This window comes from Pseudopipra pipra, chromosome 3 (assembly GCF_036250125.1).
Source record: "Pseudopipra pipra isolate bDixPip1 chromosome 3, bDixPip1.hap1, whole genome shotgun sequence".
Classification (NCBI taxonomy): domain Eukaryota; kingdom Metazoa; phylum Chordata; class Aves; order Passeriformes; family Pipridae; genus Pseudopipra; species Pseudopipra pipra.
The window spans coordinates 70,802,975-70,823,819 of NC_087551.1; the positions used below are offsets into that span (position 1 = coordinate 70,802,975).

A 20,845-nucleotide genomic window follows, 5' to 3' on the forward strand; every position below is an offset into this window, starting at 1 on the left:
GGTCAGTCATCACCCACACAGACTGTGGAAAAACACTTCCCTGTCCCAAAACAGTCTCTCTGGGAATGCAGAACCTGCCAGGACCTCTTCTCTCACACATCCCAAACATCTCACCTGTGTTCTGCAAGATTATGCACTTCCCCTGTACCACATGACAGAGGAGGACATACAAGCTAAACATGTAAACAGTTTTTAAAAGAATATAGATAAATATCCAGATGCAAAGTGCTTTAGGGTATTTACCACCATCTCCCATTTTCCCACAACACATTCTGGTTCAGAGAAGGCAGGAGGCATTTGAATGCTACTGGAAAAAAGTCAAGGCTGAAACTTCAGGCAAGTTATCAGCACAGACCCAGGCTGATAAGTACAGACTGCCATGTATAAATATAGAAGCACACACACTTAAATTATATATATTAGTTTCATCTAGATTTATATATACACATATAAATTAAATATACATATGTGTTTGTATATACAGACACACATGCATGAATCTCAATAGTCCCTCTGTTGAGAAACTTAATCCAAATCTCTGAAAACATACACCAATTATTTGTATATTTTCAAGTATAAGTAGCGTATTCTCTTTCATAAAGTTTTCATAAATATGCATTAAAATTCTCTGTGGTAGTCACTCTTGTGGGAATAATAACATAATTGCATGAGTTGCAAACTATAAATATAGGCTTTAAACATTATTTGAAGAACAGGTATAGCCAGTATAAGTAAATGCCAGGACCAACAGAAGGGATCAGAACAGAAAACCAGACTTGAGTATGTGGCTCCATAAGACAGGCAAGTGCACAGGACCTCTCCAGCCCTCCCTGCTGCCCAGAAGGTCCTTTTAAAAGCTTTCTGTAATTGTGGTGGAGGCTACAACTGAAACAATTTGATCAGGCTTAACAAAAGCAACAAAAAATGTTTGGTATCAGATAGAAAAAGGTCATGTTGCAAAATCCAAGAAAACCCCTCAGCTTTGGGGGCAGTGTGTTACCTATCTCCTCCCTAAGAAATGAAGGCAATCTTTTCAGTCCATCTACATGTTTTTTCCTACTCAAAATTTATAAATACGCTCTTAAAATGACTGTTTATAAAAATACACTATAAGTGAATACACACAATGTCATGTTTTGTTTCAGTGAGATTAAAATCAAGAATGACACCATTGCATTTTTAACTAAAATATAAAATTTTCAACTACAAGCACGAGGGTGGATGATGTGTCTTGAGATATCAGTTACTATCCCACCTTTTCCATAAAACACATTCCTATTGTAATATGATGAATTGCTTCAGTAGTACTGTGTACTACTCTCCCCAGATCAGGGCAGGTGTATCAGCAGTGGTGGAAGGTTTGGTATAGATGAAGCCTGAGAAAATTCAGGGTACAGATATGTCACTGGTGTAGAGGCAGCATATCCAGACTTGCAAGAACCCCAAAATTTAGAAAGAGTATTAACTCGCATTTATGTTACAGCATACCCTCTCTTATCATAGTCTCTTTTCCCATCAATTACTTAAATCTTAATCCTGTGCAGTTTCAAGTACCTTCAAGCTCCCCCTCAGGGTTCTCTCTTGGTTCAAACCATTAGTCTTCAATGAACCAGACTGAGCAACAGCCTGATTACAAAAAACTCCTAGAGCCTGAAAGCCAGCAGATGGCTAGACTCAGAAAATAGAAAAAAACCCCAAAACATAACACACTACAGAGGAGTTCCAGGATTCTAGCAGGTGACTCCACCACCTTCCTGGGCATCCTGTTCCGATGCTGGACAACCCTTGCAGTGAAGAAACTTCATGATGTCCAACCTGAACCTCCCCTGGTGCTGCTTGAGGCTATGTCCTCTCATCCTGTTGCCAGCTGCCTGGGAGAAGAGACCCACCCCCACCTGGCTACAACTTCCTTTCAGGCAGTTTAAAGAGTGCTAAGGTCTTCCCTGAGCCTCCTTTTCTCCAGGTTAAACACCCGCAGCTCCCTCAGCCTCTCCTCATAGGACTTGTGCTGCAGACCCTTCACCAGCTTTGTTGCTCTTTGGACTCACTCCAGCACCTCAAGGACCTCCCTGTAGTGAGGGGTTCAGAACTGAACACAGGATTTGAGATGCAGCCTCACCAGTACCCAGTACAGGGGGACAATTGCTGCCCTTGTCGTGCTGGCCACACTATTCCTGAGATAGGCCAGAATGCCATTGGCCTTCTTGGCCCCCTGGGCACACTGCTGGCTCATATTCAGCTGCTGTTGACCAGCATTCCCAGGCTCTTTTCCACTGATGAGCTTTTCAGCCACTCTTCCCTCAGCCAGTAGCGCTGCAGGGAGTTGTTGAGAGCCAAGGGCAGGACCCAGCACTTAGCCTTATTGAGTCTCATACAACTGGCCTTAGCCCAGGCCTGATCCAGCCTGTCCTGTCCTGATTGCTCTGCAGAGCTTTCCCACCCTCCAGCAGATCAACACTCCCACCCAACTTGGCATCCTCTGTGAATTTAGTGAGGGTGCACTCAACCCCTTTTTCCATATCATGGATAAAGATATTAAACAGGGCTGGCCCCAATACTGAACCCTGGGAAACTCCACTGGTGACCAGCCACCAGCTGGATGCAACTCCATTCACCATCACTCTCCGGGCCAGGCCATCCAGCCAGGCTTGAAGAAGAGCAAATGAAGGCCAAATTTCACATGTCCACACACTGGTGGTACAAAAAAATAGCTAAGTCATTGTGTCTTAAACTTGAAAGACAACTGATGAAAGAAAACATGGTCCAGATGATAAAGTGCAATTATTATTTCAGTTGTGCTAAAAAGCTTTCCAATGCTGTACTTTTACTTCTTGGTGATTTCATTCAACTTTTAATTATGTTTTTTTGCTTCTGTCCCCATCTTTCCAGTACTGTTCAGTTTGCATCTCCGTAAGTCGTGACAGAGTACGCTGAAAGGCAAAGACTTCCTCTTCTCCTGTAAACATGGAGAGTCCTTTGGCAGAATCCTACATAAATATACAAAAACAGTACCACAGAACTGTGAGAGACAAAGCTGTACTGAAGTGCATCCTGTATAACTCCTAAGGCTCTGTGCTTTACAGGCCTTGACAAAACATGACAGCAGCATGGCACCAAAAAATTAAAATTAACGTCCAAAATTAAAGAACCTATTTTAGCTAGGTAATCCTCTGAAGGAACAAGGCAAAAAGAACAACTGGGTTTTAAAACAACACGATGACATGTTAACCATCTGTTTTCTCTTTTTTTTGTTGACTAATTGCACACTGATTTAAACAAATTATTTAATAATTCATTAACAATAGCTAGGCTCTAGGGAAAAAGAAAAACAGAATAACCAACATGCAAATTAGTAATGTCTGTGAGGACTTGTAAGGCTGTTCTAGATAATCTAGGAAGAGGTAGAACAGACCACCTTTTATTTCTGTATTTTAAATGTAGGAGCTAAACTTAAATCACTATTTTCATACATGACTGAACAGATACAACGATTAACATTCGAAATGACCCTAAAACTTACACAAAATGGTTCTGTATATTGTGACATTTTCTTTTACTACGAATAAATAGCACAACATGTAATTATCAGAGCAACAGATACAATGCAGAAAAAGCAGCAAATCACCTGTTAAATGTTTTCTTGGTTCCTCTTCCTAAAATGCTGCTGTAATTATGAATTTATTTTGAAACTGAATTTTGTTACAAAAGGGAGATGATGTTAATATCATGTACCTGGCTCAAGTGCAAATCATCCATCAACACTCTGTTGTCCTCTTGCTCACCACTGCCGTGTTCCACCAGGAACAAGCTTTCGAGAGGAGTCACTGCAGAACAGATAATACGCACCTGAGAGGAGGAAAACAGGCAAAAATATCAACACTTGGGATTTACAGAAAAGGGATAAAATACATGACCTGTGGAAAGCAAACTACAAATTATGTCCTTGGGGGTTTTTCCCAGGTATTTTTCCTTTCTCTTATTAGCACTGCTGTTACAGATTTACCTGACTTAGTCATTTGGAATATTAAACTTACAGGATCTTTTTCTCAGTAACAATTCATGTAACTTTTACTCAGAGAACAAACAACTGTGCTATTAAATACTCAGAATATCTGCTATAGGCAATGAGTTCATGATAAAGTTTACTTTCTACAATATAACAGCTATGTAGTAGCCAATGCCTTCAGTTAGATTCCTCCCAGTAGATAGGTGCACTGCACATGTATTTCCATTTAAAGAATGTTTAAATTCCAAATTTCCCAGAAGGCTGAGTGAAGTCTTTCTTTCTTTCATCTGTGCTATTCCAGTAAAAGTTATTTGCTAGTTACAATAATGCTGTTTTCACGTCTGCTGGGAGGAGATACAATGTGCAATGAGATGTGGTATCTCAGGGGGGCTGGAAGGAAGACAGACTGAAATAGCACTACAGAAGGAGACTCTTGTTGAGAGCATGAAGGCAAAATGTTTGCATTGTGGACAGGTATCCACAAATACTCTCTCGGATATTTTTCCCAAGCAACTACTTTTGATGGGAGTTTAACACTTATGTTTTTCTTGTGGAGGAAGTAATAGAAAGTGACTGCTTGCAATTCTTAATTACAGCACATGGATAGAGCAAACCACCCCCCCTATTTCTAACACATTAGTTTAATACTAGTATATCCTCTTAGAAACTGTCCATTTCCAAATCATAAAGCATAAAGAATCTGGCTGATTTAAATAAGACTACTCATACACTGAGTTCAATACCTTGCTGAATTGGCGCCTTTCAGATCAGCAACCAATGCCAGAACATTCTTGAAAAAACCAACCTCAATCAATATTTCCTGGCCACATAAATATTTAAATGTGTGCAACTATAATAATGCATATTAAACCAGGGTTTAATATCTTGCATTATTTTTAAAAATATCACCTAAAACAGGAACTTTCCTTTGTTTTAGTTGTGCTGATTTTTATTCCATGATTGAAACCTCTGTAAATCCACATAAAATTCTGCATTTATCATTACTATTCCATGAGCGATTTTGCAACCTGGTGTAAAGCCTACAGTAACTGTTTCCTTTACACTGTAACTGTGCTATTAACTCCTCCTTCCTGATCAGGAAGGCACTGATTCCTGACCAACTGCCCATACAGATTAAAATCTAAAAAACTTAAATTGACTCCAGCACAGTTCGCAGCACAATCATTCATTATTAAAATGACATGGCTTCTGTTGTTTTCCCAAGTTAGGAAAGAAATAACATGCCCATTCAAGAAAGGCAAATGAGCTCACGTTTATATTTATGCTTAATACTCACAGAAAACAAAAAAACCCCACCCTGCTTTATTTGCCTTTACTGCAATGGGGCCTTTTTCTTTTTTTTTTTTTGCTGAAGCTGGAACGATGTTTCTTTGCAGTGCTAGTTCATTCTGCCTATGTTTTCCAAACCATTACTACAGAAAGCCTTACCTCAAACCAATTGTAACAGTCAGGTTTGAGGACTCCCAGTATTATTCCTATACATATAGGAAAGGTTTGGTTCTCACCTTATGCTCATAAAAGGTATCAATAAGAGTAATGAAACGACGAGCTTGTGTCCTTTTTGTTATTGTAAGAAGTGGTATGTCACGAATGAACACTGTGTCAAAATGCTTTGATATTTCCAAATAGTCACTGGCTCCAAGAGGCTGAAACAAAACAAACCATAAGAAATGGAAACCCACAATAGGACACATAAACACTGTATCATGATATACTACAATTACAGAAGAGAGCTGTAAAGTCCTGAGATCACATTCTTACTTTTGTTTCTTTGTATCTCAATTCAGGAATGCTTGCATTTGCCCTGAGGGACATAGGTACATATGGCTGCTCATTCATACTGTTGGCTTTACATGAAGTGTTTCAGAGTTAAAAATATGGCTCTTCTGCACCCTGACAATGTTATGATCTCTCTCTGACAATCTCAAATAAACTAATCACTATAAACTGTAATCCATGGAAGAAAAGACATAGTTAAGATGTGATTTCAACCTAAAGCATACATAATTTGAACAGGTAGTAGGATGCTTTCCAGCAGCAAGATTTTTAAATGCAAACACATAGACTAGTTACTAAATCCTAAGTAGACCTGCATTTAGTTCACCCAAGACTAACCCAGACTGAATAAAAATTGTATATTCTAAGTACCGAAAGCAAGAGGAAACAGACAAAAGTACAATTTTGCAGCAGTTCCTTTGTTCGTGGTTTCTCTTGTAATGATCAAATAAAAATCTTCAATAAGAACTTATTAGTTTCTCTTTCTGTATCTAAACCATCAACAGAAGATATGTACAAATAGTAGTAGCTCATTCAGGGACATTAATTTAAAATTACTTTTTCATTTCATGATTCTGCAAGATCTAGCCTATCAGTACCACAGGCAGTACTTTATCTTGAGCTATTAAACTTTGTACTCCTGAACTCATTTCATCAGTTTTAGTTGTGTGAATACTTCAGTAGCTTGGATGCAACTACTCTAGAGACCAGCATTTTGCATGATAATGTCATGGCTCCCTTCCCAGCTAATGAAATGTGCTGTTACCAACAGTATAAGGCACTGCAATACTGCTAACATTATAAACCAGTAAATAAAAAATATTTTCTCTAACTGAAATTGTTTGACAAATTTGCTGTAGGACACGTGTAACTTCTCTACTAGAACCCTTCTGCAAGAAGTTATTTTAAGCAATTATTAATGGCTGCCCTACTTTAGCTTTTGTTTAGATGCTAGAATAAAAAACTTGTAGAAATGGTCTCTACAGAAGCACAAGGGAGTGAAGCCCTGATGGCATTCCAGAAATTCTTCTGAAAATTAATGGGAATAAGCTAACCCCCTAGGCAGGTATTAAAGCCTCTGACGCTCAGCCAGTTCTCCCACTTGCAGTCTCATGAATCACCCTGCTTTCCCATTTCCAACCACACAACTTCACTGTAAAATCTAAGGAAAAGAATTATTACAAAAACGTTCAAGTGTTTCTAGCAATGTTTAAGAGCAGTACATGCTATATCCTCTCCTCAAAATTGTATTTACTGCTCATTTTCTCCCTCCATTTCAGTCCCCCACTAAAAGCAACACCACCAGGATACTGCTGGAGATTTAAGATTAGTGGTAAGCAAGTAGTTCAGGTAACAGTAATTTTTATTCCATACTTAGGACTGGAGTATTGTTAAGTACAGAGATCAAATATGCCTGTGTATGAGTACCTGCGAGAGAGAACAGCAGTGATCTCATTGTACCTGAGAAAAGAAAGAATTTCTCATGTCTCCCTTTAGGTAAGAAATTACAGACATCACTGCTATGCTGGTTCATTCTTCTGTCACACGAAGAGCCCAAGTGCTCTTCTGCTGAAACCCAAAACCCTGTGGAATTATTCTGTCCTGCCCCAATGTGATATACCTTTCTCACCCAAACCATATGAATACACCCTCCTCATCTCAAATACAAAGTATAAAATATTGAAAGCCAATTCCTAAAATAAATAAACATATTAATAAAAATGAAGGGGTTCAACCTTTTGCAAAACAGGCAAACTGAAGTGCCCAACTGCTCAGCTATGCTTCTAAGAACTTTGTGGGCACCTTGGTGGATACCCAAACAGGAAAATGAAAAACCTGAGGAGCTGGAGGGAGGAAATAGGTGGAGGACAAAAATAACGCTAATGCAATTCAAATGGGAAGAATGGAAGATAGAATACTTATATTGCTTTTCATACAGACATAAAATCACAGTTCATAGAAGGTTATGATATACATCTTTATCACAATCAAACAAGAATTCAACCTGCTTCAGCAGTGCAAAAAGCAAGCAATTCAAGAATTCCTCTAATTAAGGACATAAAAGGCAGATCATTTCAAGCTGTAACAAGAATTTCTGAAACACCTACCCCAGCACTAAGTGATAATATTCTGTAAGTGTTGGCAGAAACATGCCTTTAGAGACTCCAAAATCTTACGCTTAAAAAGATCTGAGCCTAGCAGCTATATGAGTATTTTAACAGAGTAAAATGGTACCTCCCTGCCAAGATTCAAGTCTGATGAGAGGCAACTGAAATGCTGAGTCAGCTATTCTGATATTACATATGGCTCAGCTGGCATCAGCTGTAGTTCTTTACATAGACAAGTTCTCAAACTCTGCTTTTGGAGATTAGAGGCATAACCCTGGGGATGAAAGACAAAGCTTTTAATCTTGTTCCCAACATGACTTACTCTAATCTTGGGAAGTCCTTTAATTTTCTTCTGCCTTACTCCACTTACCGTAAAAAGAAGGAACCACCAGCAAATTTGCAAATGCTCTGGGGACAGTTTAGAGTCCTTTTCATATTCCTCTAACCTTGTTATTGGCCTAACTTCCATGCTGCCTGTAATTGCTTCAAAACTCTTCTAACTCACCAGCTAACTCAAAATGCTCCAAATTCAGGAGACCATGATGCAAAGACCCCCTGACAGCTTCTCAACTCACGTTCTCACTGGCCTGCCACCGCCCAGAACTGGCATGATGCTGGCACAAGCATGCACATACCAACTTTGTGCCACATAGGAAAGAGAGACAGAGGAAATGGGTTCAAGACCAGATTACGCCACTGCCAGGGGTTCTGGATGTACAGTCCATATACAGAAACTCCATTGAGGAGCAGATTTCTGTTGTTTCAGCAGCCTAAAGCCCTCCCCTTTACTGTACTGCCTTCAGGCCTTTTTTCTTCACCTTGCAGCATAGGCTGGGTCCTGACTGCCAACAACACGGGCTTAGACTAGGTGACAAGACTAGTGGCAAATTATTTGAGACACATAGCACTATCCCCTCTATAACCCTCCAGGGCTGAAATTTATTTTATGAATTTCATCCAGTTGCAGAAAGTATATTATTTTAGTCAGTAGCATATGAAGGTACTTCTTCCTCTGAAGTTGCTAATGAAGCCACAGATCCTCCTAATATTGATATATATATATATGTAATCCTCTTACTGAAAGTTTAGCCTGATTAATCTCATCCTCTGAACAACATTCTAAAAATAACTCAATTTGGTGTATGTTTCTGGTACTGTCTGATCTCTTGTTTCATCAACTGTTCATCAAAACTCAAATTCAGAACAATAAAACATTTATGTAATAACTGTCACTCTTTGTTACCAGTTCTTTCACATGCTACAATATTATTTTAAAAACCTGGAAACATGAACAGGTAAGAACTTTTCCTATGATATTATTGTTCCTGCATGTGTATATACAGTAAAACTGTTGTGGATTTTTGTCATTAACTCTGATGCCAGGAGTCAGTATTCTATAGGCATCACACTAATGCAAAACACATTAGCACTATCATGGGCTATGCGCTCCTGACAAAGTGTTTCCTCCACTTCAGCCTACTTGACTGAGTTCTCACCTTCATTTGTTTTCGTTTCTCTGTCTCCTTAATGCATTTTCAGCTGCCATCATCTCTGCTCAAGTAGGATGTTTATTATTTGGAGCCCTCTGTGGGCTGTTTTAAAAGTTAGTAGTCTCCTGTTTCTATTATGTAGTTCATTAAATTATAGCATAAAGCATCTTTCTTCTTTGTTGACTCATCAGTGACACAGTATATGATCTTTCAAAGATTGTCTGAAGAATACGGAATGCTTAAGATATGTTAGAAAAAGATATTTCATCTCAAGATAAAATAGGTTTTGTTGATGTTGGAAGATATTCCAGGGCCAGTTCCAGTAACATCCTGAAGAGTTGTAATTGACAATAACTATAATTTACTGCAGACACTCTAACAACCAAAAAATTACTAAAACCAACACACAATTTAAGACCAGATAATATTTACAAATTAGACATTAAGCATAAACAAAAAAATATAGAGCTCTGTTGTTTCCAAAGGAGCCACACACAATCATTACTGAGTCTGATAAAACGAGAAATATTACTTGGATAATATTTCGAGACCATAATTTCAAGAAAGGAACAGAAAAACCTGAGGCATGATCTGTAATGCAGCAGCATGCTGAAGTTTAAATAAAAATGGGAAGATAGAGCATGGCTAACTGGGTTAAAAAATTTAAAGATATTGATGGCAGTGCAAATCATAGAACCATAGACCAGTTTGGGTTGGAAGATACTTAAATATCATCTAGTTCAACCAGTAGAGCAAGAATCTGAGATCTGTAAACCCTGGGATTGAAGGTATTTTTGGGATCTAGTATAGCTCCTTACTATACTTCTTACCTGGCAGAAACTAATTTTGCTTGACCTTACAGCACAAGCTTTTAGTCACATTTCTCATAGTGGAAAGTTGTTTCAGAGCTTTGCTCTTCTGATTAAGAAGATGATTGCTCCTATGTTCAGTCATCATTCAGCGCAACCACTCCTGCCTTAGAAGAGCTTAGAACAGTGACAGATATCCATACTGACCCTACAAAAAGTGAGATGTCTCAAAGACCTACCTATCAGCTGCTCAAAGCTGGCTGTAAAGTGGAAGAACCACAAAAGGCATGTTTCTGCTCCCAAATTTCCACTGCTAAATTTCCAGTTCCAACTCCAAAGTATGGCATTTGTCAGTGAAATGGTCTCCAAAACAGAAGGCTTGAAAAATTCATATATCTATTTAAATATTGACACTTACTGTTAAGATTTCAAAACCGTGGTCAACAAACCTTTAAAAAAAGAGAAAGTAGTACACCTGGGAATTTAAGATACAAAACATTGAATTAAAAAGGCAACCCTTCAAACTACAATCAGCTTTTATTTGGGTATTCCCTGGTCTATAAAGTACAGGATCTAAATCCTCAAGGTTTATGCAGCTTTCACTGAAGGGAGTGCTTTCTAAAAATTAAGCTCTGATACACATAGAATATAAAACAGGAAGGAAGTTTGGCTAAAATTATTACTGTGTTACAATATTTCCACCTGAAATAAGTTTCTTGAGTTTCTTTTATAAAACATACTTGTGAGTTAGACAAGACAACTTTTTTGGGGGTATAGAAACTGATTACATTTCTAAAGCAAATGTAGCTAATAAATGACAGGCTCTGAGTCCAGAGCTTAAGCTGCAAAAGCTGATCTCTGGCTGGGAATAAACCTAAGATCCTAAACCAAGGAAAACTATGCTTCTAAAAGGTTACTGAAAATAGTGCTACCCATGGTATGTTTATTTACAACTACACTTGACAATCCTACAATCCTAAAGATGACACCAAATTATACAGTGGATAAATTTAGCAGTTTTTAATGAAGGTAATTCCCTCAAAATGATTCAGAATCATTAAACTGCAAATGCAGCTGAGTTATGTCATCATGTAGGGGAGACATTCAGTTGACTTAAAGACAGACACTTGCATTTCTAAATCACTTGTTGCCTTTGAAAATTGTGACTTTTTTCTTTGCTTTTTTTTTTTTTTCTATTTAAAGCTTAGTCACATCTTTCCTTTTGAAGAGCAAGCTATTCAAGTCAGGAACTACGTCTTCCTCCTGGTCTGCAGAGCGTGCCTATTGCAACGGAATAATGACCTAACAAAAACTGTTTGCCAATTATTTGTTGTGTTAATCTACACAAAAATTGTATTTTGCCAATTTCAGAAATGCTGAACAACTACTAGAGAAAAAAATCACAGTAGGATAACCTTTTCCAACATAGATATTGATATTAAATTTATTTTCCTAGCTTTCACACTGTTGTGTGTTGGCTAATGGTTAGTATCATATTAAGACACTGTTCATTGGTACTGGGCAGTTGGATGAAAGGATATATTTGATTACCTAATGGAAAGACTATAGGATGCACGAACAAAAGTAATTCAACCTTTGTGAGGAACAGGCTCACGTGTTTGGGCGCAGAAGGCAGCCGGCGTTCCCGGCAGAGGGCAGCAGCTGCTGCGCACAAGCGAGGGGAAGACTAAAAGGCAGCACTGTGGGGAAGACTGGATCTCTCGACTCCCTTAGGACCTGGAAGATTACACATAAGGTACACTGTTGTCTACATTATTTATACCAGACTCAAGCGAAACTTTCACACTTATCAGTTTTCAAGTAAAATTTTAAAAGGAAAGTGAAGACAGAGGACTGGTAGAGGGTGATTTTTTCTAAGGCATAATGAACACTGACCTTTATGTGTAAATACAGGGAAATGGGATATAACTTATATTTGCAGGATTGCTAGTTTATATAGAGATATTTTAAAACCAAATTGATATGTACATTTTATTTTAAAAAGTATTTGTGTGATCTTTCATTCACACACTAACTCAATGAAAAAATTAACTAATTATGTTTTGCAAGAATCTAACTCCATTGGTAAGTGTATCCCTCATTGTACAGACAGAGAAACTGGCAGAAAGAAATTAAAGGCCACAAAGAATGGGGAAGCTAATGTTAGCATTCAAATTCTACAATAAATAAGAACTATGAGTCCCTATTCTGCCTAGTGCCTCTCCCAGCCTTCTCTGGCTACATTTTTCATTTTATGGGGCCTTAGAAAAGGTGATAAAATAATAAACATTTTCATGAAAACCGAGCACAGTCCTTCCTGGATGACTTTGCTGGAGAATCACATTTACAGGGCTCCATTCTAGCGAGTAGACAGCTACTTTCATGCCATGACAAACACTATCATGTGCCACACTGCCACAGAAACCCTGGAGTGTCAAGTCTGAAAAATTGCTTCTCGTTTTGCTCTAAAGCAACCAAAATAGATCAATATCCTCTCATCCAGCATCTTGTAGTATTCCACATGGTCAAATAGCCAGTAAAGAAAAAAAGCTAAGTGTATGCATTTGACATTAACTAAGTCAGATAAAACTTGGGATTTTCCTCAACTGGGAATCTATGATTTAAAAAGTGATGCACACAATAGTTTGGCAAGTCAACGGAATGTCATATCAGCATTGCACACGATATATTATCTGTATTTTATTTTTATAATCATTAATGGACAACTGGCAATTAACAGTATCTGATGTATTATTTTAGACAGAATTAAGTCTTTATATTCTTGATATGAAAAGGTTTAATGCAAACACACAAAACAAGAAACAAAAGACTGTAATACCAGAAAGGCACCAACACTCTCTCTCAAGGCCTTCAGGTACTAATTAAAAAGCAGCTACTTTGAAACTTCTGCTTAAGCTAGATGTTTCAAATAGTATCAGATTATCAATTGCTGATTTGCTATATTCATCTATTATGTATTATCTGACATTTCCTGAAATCACGTGATATCAAAGTGGAAAATGTTTTAATATTTCCCTTTAAAATAGAATTTTGATTTTACTTTGATGAAGGAAACATCAGTGAATTTGAAGAGGTTTTACAGGCTGTTCATATGAAATATTTAATTACAAAAGTCACTAAGTAATTGTCTGAGAAATTTCAAACGCATTGTCTTAATCCTACACCAACAAACATAGATTTCTAGGTCTATGTGATTATCCCTCTGGAATGCACTGTAACAATTACCCAAGACCAGACTAGAAGACACACTGTTGCAATGAAGTGAAAAGTAGAGTCACTTGTGTGATAAATTATTTCTCAAACATAACAAAAGCATCTATGCTTTCACATTCTCCATTCACATTGACTCTTGCAAAACTTAAGTTCTTTTTTCTGGAACCCTTAGGGGTTACGGATCGCCAAAGGAATCAATTAACCAGGTTTTGAGTACAACATTGTCCACTCATGCTGCAATGATTACTGACATCCACATGAGCAGCAGTTTAAGACAGTTTCAGAAAACTCAAAAAATAATGTTGCAACTACAAGATAATATTGCAAGAATTCAGTGTAATCAAAAATAATTCCCCCAAACCCCAAAATCTCTTCATTACACTCACTTATCCCTCTACCTTAAACTAAAAAATGTTTTTGTAGTTATGAACCAAATGTAACAGAGGAAATGAGTTTAACCAAGTTAATTACATTAACTAAATCAAATTAGATGATATTTTGAGTTGTTCTGTCAGAAGATGTTGACAGTGTAATCTTTTTCACACACACACACACACACACACATACACACACACATACACCCACACACTCTCACTACCTTGTATTTACTAGATGGGAAACATGTAAACAAGATTTGACATCCACCTTCCATGACAAAACTAGTTTTCATCTTGAAACTTTCCCATTCTGAATGGATGCCTCAAACTGACTTCATACGAACATGCATCTCTGTGTGAATGGAAATTTACCTGTAAAAGTTTCAGTCAATTACTGTATTTCTGAGAGTAACTTAGTTACTTTCTGACTAATTTGCTCCTCAAATTACTTTCCTTTAGCTCAATGAGAAGTTCTAGTGCTTCCATGACATTGACCAAGGCATGCAAAATTCTGAAGAAAGGTTGCTTGGTACCAGGGAAATGTCCTATATATGTCCCATGAAATCCCCCTCGAATCCAAGGAAGTTACAAGCCTTGGAAAAACTCAGTCTGAACTGACTGCAACGATTCATAGTAGACTAAGTATTACCTTCGAAAAGCAGGAGGGGGCTGAGAGCAGGTTATACCTCAGGATGGACTGGGGACATTCCCCTGACAGCTGCTTGAACTTGTTCACCACATGTGCAGGGGCAGTGACACAGCTTCCAAGGGGCAGCAGGGACCGACTCTCACATCCTTAGTTTCAAGACAATTTAAGACCAGAGGAGATTGTGAGGTACTTCAAGATCCTCCATTTTAGAGACAGCTAAGCCTAAAAACTAGTATGTAGCTCAAACACAAACACCTCCTCCTAAAATGACATCCAGTTTTGACCTGAAACACAGGACAAGGAGGCTCTGCCACTCTCTTCACTGTTTCAAATGCGTGAACAGGTGCTTTTCCTTTTTTATTTTTTTTTTAATTTGGATCTCTCTGTAGTCTCTGGGTTTTATTATGCTGCCTTCTGCTAGATTTAGGATCCTGCTAATACCTGGGGGTTTTTTTCCCTGTGAAAATAGCTGTATGTTATAAAATCATCTTCCAGTCCTCTTTTTGATAAGCTGAAAAAAACTGAACTGTAAGTCTGTCATCTGAGTGAACAAATGCTCCAGCTCAAATGATTTGTGATTTCTTCAACAGCCCTGTCAGGTTTTTCAATGTATTTTCTAAAGTTTTCAGGTTAAAACCACACCTAACATTCTGCCATCAATTTGAGATGTTTCTAAAATTAAATTAAACTTCCTACCCTTCTATTTATTTCCACTTGACCCACCCTAGATGAAATAAGGTCTAAATGCTCTAACACTGGACCAGAAGCTCCTTTTGAGCTGCCTGTCCATTACAATCCTTAAATCTATTTCCAAGTCACTTTGCCTAGGGCACAGTCTCCTCCTCTGTTTGTGACTTGTGTTCCCAATTTCTACCTGGAAACTGTGTGTTTGCTTAGATGAAAAAAAAGCAAAACAAAACAAACTCTCTTGCCCAAAAAAAACCACTTACCCCAAAATCTCCATTCGGATGAGAAATAAATCACACACAGCATCCTTGTATTCATTGCTCTTCCCCCCAATACACACAGCACTCTGTATTTACAGCAAATTTGTATTAGCATTTATGATATATTCAAAGCTGCTGGGGAAAAGAACTATTATATTTGGCTTAGTATAAAAATATGCTTATTAGAATGCTACACTCAACCACAAACCTTCAGTAATAATTCTTTTTATATGTTAGTTAACTAACATAGCAATCCATTTAACGAATACTTCCTTGAGACTGCATAATGCTAATTTCCTAGGAAGAACAGCATTTTCAAAACTCAACTCCTCCTACAAAATCAGGGTGATTGGAGAATTAATTTCATTTCCATTCTTTAGTCATCTGCATGTATGAATCCAGAACCAGCTCCTCTATTACCCTTTCTGGACTAAAATCTTACCAACATCCGCAGTTATACCAGTCATCACGTGTATGTGCGAATTTTAATTGTTTATTTTTTAATACTGGCATTCAGAGGCATCCTTCTAGTGATGTGGACTTGCTCTTGGACTCCAACGTTTATCCAAAATAAAAAGGTAGTCAGAGATCTCACCCTAGTTTTCCAGGACTCAGTGATACAAAATATATTTGCAGGCTACTTTTAACATATGCTAACTATTAACAGACTGAAAATTATTTCACTACCCTTTAGTGAAACAGTATTCCACTCTGCTTCACCTAGAACACATATTTTTTGCAAAACCTTTTCCTTTTTCCACATCATTATTTAAAGTTCATCCACCTCCAAGTAGGAATAAGCCAATAACATTCAGATAATATAAACCATATCAAAACTGCCATTTTACTTAACAAGTCCTTTATCTGAGAGACATGATATTTTCCCATTACCTTTATTTTATAATTTTCCTGCACTTCATAACTAGTTGCCATTCATTCCATATTATTTGATTCTGTCTCAAGAGTGACACAGGAAATACTTTTCCTATCTTCCTCCTCAAAGAGTCCTTCTTTTTTGTTGTTGTCATTTACACTTCCCTCTCCAGTTAGTCATACTTCCCTTTTGCTTTTAAAAACTACTCTTCCTGAACAATCAAATATGTAACTTCACTGTTTGGAAGTATCTTTTGGTTTCAAGGAATGTTAGAAAATTAAGGAGAAGATTGTTGCTGCACAACACAAATTTCTAGATGAATTCATCAATTTAAGTTCCCATAAAGTTGTTCCAACCAAATGACCTTGTACTGGATGTATTGCATTTTATGATAGAAAATTATCATTTGCAATTTTTGGGATAATTACATTTCACCTTCTTCTGTGCTTCATCTACAGCATAAGATTCCCATACAATGGTGTATTTTTATGCTTTTTACAGCCACATGCTCAAGAAGCAATCCACCTCATTCTCCATTTGCAAGAGATCCCTAGGAGTACTACCCTCTTGGGTTTGTTAATTAGCAGACTGATTGATATGTATTCGAGAACCTTTTATTAATTAACTTTAAGGCAGGTACCAGTATCTTTAATGTTGCACATTGTCTTCCACCTGTTTCAGCCGCTCTGTTCTTAAGTAGGCTGTAAGCACTGATTGCACATTATTATTTTATGAATTGTCCCACAAGGTTTCAATAATATCAGTTATATCTCATTTTTCCCCATTAATGAGAATTTACCATTTATCATGCTTGTCACCAGGTCTTACAACCGACATAAAACCAACTGCAAATCTTGTTTTCAGTTCTGTTATAACTTTAATGGGCTCCTACTATAGTAACTTTAAATGTCATTTATCTACCTAGGAGGCTTTGCTTGGGCTGAGCCCAGGGTGGGCTAAGCTCCATCCTGGTTGCTCCAGGCTCCAGCTAGGAGCCTCATGTCTCTTTATACAATCTGCCTTCCCATGGGACTTTGTCCCCATGTCCTGCACAAAGAAACCTGCAGATTCACTCCACGCAAATCCAACAAATTCCCCTCCTATACTTTCTTTTGTGGATCTTGCTTTTCATTACCTCTTTTTCAACCTCCTACTTTCCTTTTTCTTAATAGTAGCACTTAGGATGCCTGTCAACTTACCCACCATTTGGCTTCACAAGAAGGAGCAAATACCTTGTAGCTATGTCCCCTACAGATTTGTGCCTTATACTTCCACAAATCATTCCCACTTCCCATTCCAGCTTACTGGAATATATATGAATGACTTTATACTTCCTGTTGTGTGGAATGTCTCCTGGCTTTGGGGTATTTTTTGCTATAAACCACTGGGGCACTCTTCTGGATCCTACCTATGTCTTCTGTGACATGAGTGGGAGCAACTCTGATGGTTTAAAAAAGACACTACATGTTTAAGTTTTTCCATCAAAAAGTTAAAGACTTCACAAAAAAAAGGAACATGGTTTCATGGTTTGACAGCTGAATTCTGATTTTTTCTTTTGCCTTTTAGGAGATTTTAATGGCAACAGGGTGGTCAAACAGAGCAATGGGGAAGGCAAGATCCTAAATACAGCTTATACCGAGGGGAATTTTCTACTGTTGCTATGAATCACTACAAAAGTTATGATCATGAAAAAAATCATATTGGAGGCAACTCAAGCCTCCAAATTTAATGCACAATTCCAAGTTCATGACTATACTTCTCTACCTATAAAGGGAGCACAGAGATACCCCTTACAAACATACTAATATAATATTTATGAAGGTACATCAGTGAACTGAAGAGAAAAATCATGGCACAATAAATAATTGTATGTAGCAATTGAAAGTAGAAAAAAAATGGAGGCATATACAAAGAAAATAAGCGATGGTTGAGGAAGCTGTTAAAGAAAAACATTTATTGTCTGCCATGTTGTCTTAGTTATAAGCATGTGGTTGCGCTGTTAGAGACTACCATAACTCATATGCAGAAGGCATTTAAATCAAGACAGCATGACTTCCTAAGTCCTGGGCAATCAATGTAAGCACAGTGCTGTTAAACAGTGTTTAACATTTCATAAGGATTCTCTTTACTTGTTCTGAGTGCAAACCAAGCCCCTCAGCTCCATTACGCCAAGAAGACCTGAACTCCACGTAATACTTGAAGAGGATCAGAACCTTCAGACCCAAAGTAGTGGCCATTCACATGTGACCTATCAGAGCACTTCTACTTAGAAGCAACCTACCATCCCATTTAAGTACGTAAGGCATTTACTGGACTAAAGGATTTTAAAAGTACCTGCTGACAGCATCACTTCCAGATATTTTAAGAGGCAAAAGGAAGAAAAAGTCTCACATCTTCTAGTGAAAAGCAAGCTGTTCTACCCATGACATTCCTCCATTCTTACAAATGGCTAACTGGTTTTGTCTGAAACTGAAAACCAACAGTCTAAAACCTACAGTCTGAAACTTAACCAGTGAAATTTCCATCCAAATAGTTATCAACTTGGTAGCTAGAAGGAAGTGAAAGCACAATGTTATCACCAAAAGACTAGTCAGCATCCTGAATCAAAAGTGCCATCAGCCCAGTTTAGGGTTGTGATCATTTAACAATAACTTTATACATCAGTAGAGAGGTCACTAAGTACAGTGCAACTCCTGGGAAACTGTCTTCCAACCCACTGGGGGTCATATACAAACAAAGCTTTCCAGGGATCACATCCCACATGTTTAAGTAGAGAATTTGGCAATATTTACCAAAATCTAGCATATTTTGAGAAGTCCTGGGACTGAACAGCCCTTGTACACATAGTTCAAACCAAGGCATGCAACAACAGTGTTACTGTAGTGGTGCCAGGATCACTATTCATTTGCTTGAGCATCAACTTAAACTCCAGATTTTAAAAACAGCATTTGAATGCTATTTACATACTGATATGTTATGACCACTAATATACCAACAACAATGATGTTAGTCCAGGTAAATATTGCAGTAGGATTTTTGAGGACAATCTGTGATACACCTAAGAGTGAATTTACTGTATCATTCAAAAGAAAATTATTATTGTTCTTTTGCCAAGGGTGCAGGTTTTTTTCCTGTTAAATTAAAAATCTTTTTGCCAAGTTAAAAAAAAGTCTTTTTAATTTAGTTCAACTTGGGAAAATAGTGAGTTTGTGTGTTTTGGATTCTTTTTTCTTTTTTTTTCTTTTTTTCTTTTAAACTGTGAAAAGTCTGAGCATTAACTGATCTAGATTGGACTGGGTACTTACTCTGTCGCATAGCTCTTCAAACGTGAAGTCTGCAATGGTTCCACACGCTTTATTCAGCCTCAGCTCTCTGCCTTGCACTTTTAGAATCCTTGGTCTAGTTACTATGGGAACATGAACAAAGACTCAATCTTCTCTGGATAATTACTATAAAATTCATCTCTTACAGATAGGAAATGCATAGCTTCATGAATAATAGCACATGATTCAACACATAAATTAGACAAAATGCTGATACAATGACTGCCACTTGAGTGTGGCATCAACCCATATACAGCAATGGAACTTATTAATTGGTCAGTGGAGATTGGGCATTGTGTTCTAAATGTATTCTCTTTCAAGAGAAATTAACTTACGTACAATCATTTTGTTTCTGAGCCAGCTCATCAAACAACTTATCCATGACAGCCTCCACATCAGCTTCACTTGTGCTACAGTGAAAAGAATAATAGAATATGAAATTAATAACACTTGAAGCCAACATCAAACAGCTGCCTGAGCCTGCTTAGCTTTTTGCCCATAAAAAAAGGGAACAGGATGTTATGCTCTAAATACAAACATTACATTTAGAATACACTTAAAAGTAGAGAATATTAACTCTCAGGTAGATGATTCTGCCTTATTTGCATACACTGAAAGACTTCTGTGTTCAAGCTGTTTCCAGTAATGAGGCAATACAGACAGAGCAGATCCATTAACACTATGTGTACACAATGAGAAAAAAGGCTTCTGGCTCTATCTTGCATGCAAAATAAGAGCAAATAGACAAGGCAAGGCAGTCAAGCACCCAAAGAAGTATTCTTTGAAATTCCTGAGAGGGGACTTTGTGAAATTAAATGCTGAAGCACCTTCTTCTTTTTTTTGGGGGGGTTGGTGTCGAGGTCAAGTCAACTGATTGTATTGATCTAACAATTTGCAAAATTAAACTGTGAAATTAAAAATACCAGTATAATTTCTGCAATAGTAATTTTATCAGTTCCCCCCCCAAACTCTGTCCCCAAGACAGAGGGTGAAAATGCAAAATACCTGTGCTGAGAGCTGAAGTTTATATTCATCTTCTGGTTGACACAAGAATTATAACTCAGTCCAATCAGAGAATCTTTTTTTATCACTGAATGGGTTAGAGGGCAAATCTTTCCATGCTTCATTCTTAGAGATGGATAGATACAGCCAGATAGATCATATTTCTAGCTAAGAATAGTAAATTAATGCTACTGTACACAACAAACTAAAACTAGGATATATAATGCTT

At 37.6% G+C, this 20,845-nt stretch overlaps 1 protein-coding gene and 1 long non-coding RNA gene across 6 annotated transcripts in view; one reads left to right on the plus strand and one right to left on the minus strand.

Moving 5' to 3' along the window:
• Positions 1-2,762: 2,762 nt before the first annotated feature.
• Positions 2,763-20,845, minus strand: part of AFG1L (AFG1 like ATPase) — a 58,983-nt gene continuing 40,900 nt past the window's right edge. For 3 of the 5 annotated variants that reach the window (XM_064649813.1, XM_064649814.1, XM_064649812.1), the window contains 7 exons: positions 19,954-20,024; positions 19,597-19,697; positions 11,826-11,947; positions 10,629-10,659; positions 5,533-5,673; positions 3,733-3,846; positions 2,763-2,987 (listed from right to left, as the gene is read on the minus strand). In XM_064649813.1, coding sequence (XP_064505883.1) covers positions 2,856-2,987; positions 3,733-3,846; positions 5,533-5,673; positions 10,629-10,659; positions 11,826-11,947; positions 19,597-19,697; positions 19,954-20,024 — 712 coding nt within the window. In that variant the 3' untranslated portion in view covers positions 2,763-2,855. The remainder of the gene's footprint in view (positions 2,988-3,732; positions 3,847-5,532; positions 5,674-10,628; positions 10,660-11,825; positions 11,948-19,596; positions 19,698-19,953; positions 20,025-20,845) is intronic. The other 2 variants (XM_064649817.1, XM_064649815.1) reach the window with 1 other exon arrangement.
• On the plus strand, positions 3,842-6,271 carry LOC135411777 (uncharacterized). Its single transcript, XR_010429310.1, has 2 exons — positions 3,842-3,960; positions 5,815-6,271. It is a non-coding gene; the product is annotated as an uncharacterized LOC135411777 (long non-coding RNA).